This window comes from Harmonia axyridis, chromosome 6 (genome assembly GCF_914767665.1).
Source record: "Harmonia axyridis chromosome 6, icHarAxyr1.1, whole genome shotgun sequence".
NCBI classification, from domain to species: domain Eukaryota; kingdom Metazoa; phylum Arthropoda; class Insecta; order Coleoptera; family Coccinellidae; genus Harmonia; species Harmonia axyridis.
Window position 1 is genome coordinate 20116496 of NC_059506.1, and position 4302 is coordinate 20120797.

The window sequence follows — 4302 nt, forward strand, 5'->3', positions numbered from 1 at the left end:
TAGATAATTTCTTTTATTGAAGTAGAATAAATCGATTTCAACTTTAATCCACGGCTCATTAGGAATATCATGATTAATTAGAGGTTCTTTTACATTTTGTTTTCTATATAGGTTACAAGTTTCACAAGAATCACTCAATTTATCTATTTGTAATGATAAACTTGGCCAAATTACTAGTTCTCTAGCTCTGTTTTAAATTTTTTTTTTACCCATATGTCCTATATGTAATTGTTTTAATGTATCTTGTCTTAATTCTTCCGGTATTAACCCATTACAGCCCCGTGGCAACTTAAGTTGCCACGGCGCATTCGACTACATTCTATGCGCACGCGCATAGATATTGAAGTTCCATTGGTAAATTCCGGTCATGTGATATGTCCTGTCTCGAATAGCACAAACGTCAGTCAGATATTGTCAAACAGTGAGTTAGTGTATAACGATTTATTCAGAGCTCTTGAACTTTTTCATTCACCATAATGGCCGTCGATGAGAGATTGTAAGTATTCTATTTCAATAATGCATGCACATTTGTATTTTTGTACCAGTTTTATTCAATATGAATTCAGCAGTATATTTCTTCTTCACAGTAATATTTTCATGCAATATTTTGCTTTTGCCATACGGGCAAAGTTTGATGGCAACTAAAGTGGCCAACGGGAACACGTGACAACGGTTTCTGCAATATTTACATTTCTTACTGAATGATTTCGACAGGTATACTCGTGGAAGATCAGGCACTGGATTACTTCTTCATGAATTAATTGACCTTATCGAGAACGATGAGGACATATCAGCCACCAATATAGCCATATGTCCACCTGATGAACTTCCTGGTGCAGATACAGATAAGGACTCTGATTTATCGGATGAAGAGGTAGTTGGAGATTTTGACCACCTTCCTGCCCGTATATTACGCTCTCAGGTGGAAATGCAGAATCCAGAAATCGATGATGATCACGGCAATCCAGTCGTCCAAGATGAGAACCATTCAGAAGAACCTAGACCGACGACTTCTTCGCAGACAAGAGTAAGAAGCACCAAACGTAAGCGTCCCACAGAACGTACTTGGAAGCCGAAAATGAATGGGTTATCTTCAAGTATTCCTGAACTTGAATGCGAATACCGACCGGTAGCAGAAGATCTTCTGAAAGAAACGGTAAAAAGCCCTATTGAGGCTTTTAGGGCTTACTTCTCGGAAGATTTATTGAGTCATATCGTAACCGAAACTAATCGTTATGCTATGCAGAAACTCGTTCACAACCTGAATGCCACTGCTGAAGAAATGATTACATTTGTCGGAATTATGTTGATGTCAGGTTACCACCCTCTTCCATATAGAAGACTCTACTGGAAACAAGATCCAGATGTTCATTCGCACTTAGTTTCCGATGCCATCCGTCGAAACCGATTCGATGAACTGATAAGTTTTATTCACCTTGCCAACAATGAAAACAATGATGGAAGTGATAAAATGTACAAGGTCCGACCTATTTTTGATCACCTCAACAACTCTTTCAAACAAATCAGTCCTGGGCCCACTATTAGTATCGACGAGAGTATGATTCCTTATTACGGAAGGCATGGGTGCAAACAGTTTATTCGCGGAAAACCTATCAGATTTGGGTTCAAGTTATGGGTTGCCGCGGATCCATCTGGATACATCCATCATGTTGAACCCTATTGTGGAAGTTCAACTCGTCTTCCAGAAACTGGACTCGGTCAAGGAGGTGACGTAGTAATTGGACTTGTAGACCACATGAAATTGTCAAAGGGTATTCGACTCTACTTTGACAATCTTTTTACATCGGTTGGGTTGTTGGAAGAGCTTAGTTCTAGAGGACTTGGTGGAACTGGTACTCTGCGTGAGAATCGCTGTAGTGTTTCAATGAAACTTCCAGATAAAAAAACGTGGAAAAATAAACCCAGAGGTGAAACATCCACCAGTTCTTCAGGAGATATTTTAGCAGTCCGTTGGAATGACAACAATGTTGTTACTGTACTTACTAATTGTGATAATGTACATCCTATGTCAAAGTCAAACCGATACTCCAGAATTGAAAAGAAGGTCATTTCTGTCAAAGTACCAGGTCCTATTGCTCGTTACAATAGTAACATGGGTGGAGTAGATCTTTCTGATCAATTTTTGGCTTCCTACCGAAACAGAATCAGGTCGAAAAAATGGTGGTGGCCTTATTTCTCTTGGACTGTGGATGTATGCAGCACACAAGGTTGGTTACTGTATCGTCGCCTTGGGCATGATATTCCTCTATTGGATTTCAGACGTCAGTGTGCTATTTTCATTCTGAAGTCTTACGGCAGTCCTCCAATGGTAGCAGGAGTTCGATCATCTCTAGAGTTCACACCAGCTCTCGAAGAAATAAGAAAAGATCGAACAGATCATTTCATCGAAAAAGGTGAATCCAAGTATCGCCGTTGTAAAGTATGTGGCAGGCGTACAATTTTTGTATGCAAGAAGTGTGAAGTTCCTGTTCATCCTGATGAGTGTTTCAAAATTTTTCATGATGTAAAATAATAATATTTTATGTAATTTCATAGGAAATATTATACGGTTGAATCACAATAGATGTATACGATTGATATGCTAGTTTTATTGTACTTTGGAAAATTTCTTCATGAATTATCCCAGTGGCAACTTAAGTTGCCGCTTCATAGTAACTCTCCTGCATGTTCGATCATTATTTTTATAACACAATATCACTTTTTGAGTCTAAATAACTCATCAGACAAAGTTTCAGTTGAAAATCTTCACGGGGGAATTATGGGCTTTAATGGGTTAAAATTTTGTCACCTTTGCATATTAAACCTTCCATAAAAGTTAATTCATCTCTATAGGACCAATAAACTTTCATGTCACTTTCTAAATTCTTTTTGTTATTAGGAAAACCATTTTTTATTAATATTACTAAATTTTGCAAATGACTGTCAGTTTCGATTATTTGTTTGATCTTTTCTATTTTTAAATCTGATACAGGTAAATTCTTTATTATTGAGCAAATATGCAAATCAATATCTTTTGCAAATTCATATTCTTCATCAATATAGGTTCTTGATAAAGCATCAGCAATTTTCAATTCCTTCCCCGGTTTATATACTAATTTAAATTGGTAAGGTTGAAGTTTTAAAAGCATTCTTTGCAATCGAGGAGGTGTTTTAACAAGAGGTTTTGAGAAAATTGATATTAATAGTCGATGATCAGTTTCAATAGTGATATCTCCATTTGCAAATAAATATTGATGAAATTTTTCACAACTGAATACTACTGGAAGCATTTCTTTTTCTATTTGCGCATAAGATTTTTGAGATTCTGTCAAGGACCTTGATGCATAGACAATTATTTTATTTTTCTGTTTGATACAAGTACCAAGACCTTTTGAAGATATTACATCATCACATGATATTATTATGTCTTCATTCGGTTGAAAATATCCTAATATAGGTTCTTTTGAAATAATATTTTTTAACGATTCGAATGAATTTTGTTGTTCATGATTCCATTGAAATTCAATATTTGATTTTAATAAATTTTTTAGCGGTTCTCTTATACTAGATGCATTTGGAATAAATCTTTGTAAATATGTAATCATTCCTAAAAAGATTTCTACGTCTTTTTTATTCGGAGGAGTTTTATAAAATTCAATAGCTTTAATTTTTTCTTCATCTGGTTTTATTCCACTAGAAGTTAATATATGACCCATGTATTTGATTTCGGTAATGCCAAATTTACATTTGTTTTTGTTCAGTTTAATATTATTTTTTATACAAATAGCCAATGCAATTTTTAAAATTTTGTCATGTTCCTCAATGCTTCTTGCAAATATTAAAATATCATCTACATAAATTTTGATACCTTTAGCCAAAGAAAATAAATCACTTATACGTTTGAAAAATATTTCCGATGAATTACGCAAACCATATGGCAATCTTTTGAAACAGTATCTTCCGAAGGGAGTATTGAAAGTTGTAAGTTTCTTACTTTGATCATCCAATTTAACATGCCAAAAACCGTTACTACAATCTAGAGTGCTGAAATACTTAGCTCCTGATAACTCGTACGTTAATTCTTCTAATGATGGCACATGGAAATGTTCTCGTTTTATGGCTTTATTCAAGTCCTTGTAGTCAATGCAGATTCTTATATCATTATTGGGCTTACGAACGATTACCATTGAGCTGACCCAATCGGTTGGCTCCGATAATTTCTCTATAATATTTTCGTCTTCTAAGTCTTGAAGTTTTTGTTTCAGTTTTTCGTGAAGATTGAATGGAATTTTTCGCGGTGGT

The 4302-nt window shown here is 35.1% G+C and overlaps 1 protein-coding gene across 1 annotated transcript; it reads left to right on the forward strand.

Annotated features, from left to right (window-relative positions):
- The first annotated feature begins 257 nt into the window (after nt 1–257).
- On the forward strand, nt 258–2809 carry LOC123682536 (piggyBac transposable element-derived protein 3-like). Its single transcript, XM_045621183.1, has 2 exons — nt 258–496; nt 715–2809. The coding sequence occupies exons 1-2, from the start codon at nt 477–479 to the stop codon at nt 2531–2533; spliced, it is 1839 nt and encodes a 612-aa protein (XP_045477139.1). The 5' UTR covers nt 258–476; the 3' UTR covers nt 2534–2809.
- Nucleotides 2810–4302: the final 1493 nt, after the last annotated feature.

Bases quoted from the DNA above. Each gene is read 5' to 3' on its own strand.
- LOC123682536 (XM_045621183.1), top strand. From the start codon at position 477: ATGGCCGTCGATGAGAGATT. The intron at 497-714 runs GTAAGTATTCTA...TGATTTCGACAG, and splicing joins ATGGCCGTCGATGAGAGATT to GTATACTCGTGGAAGATCAG.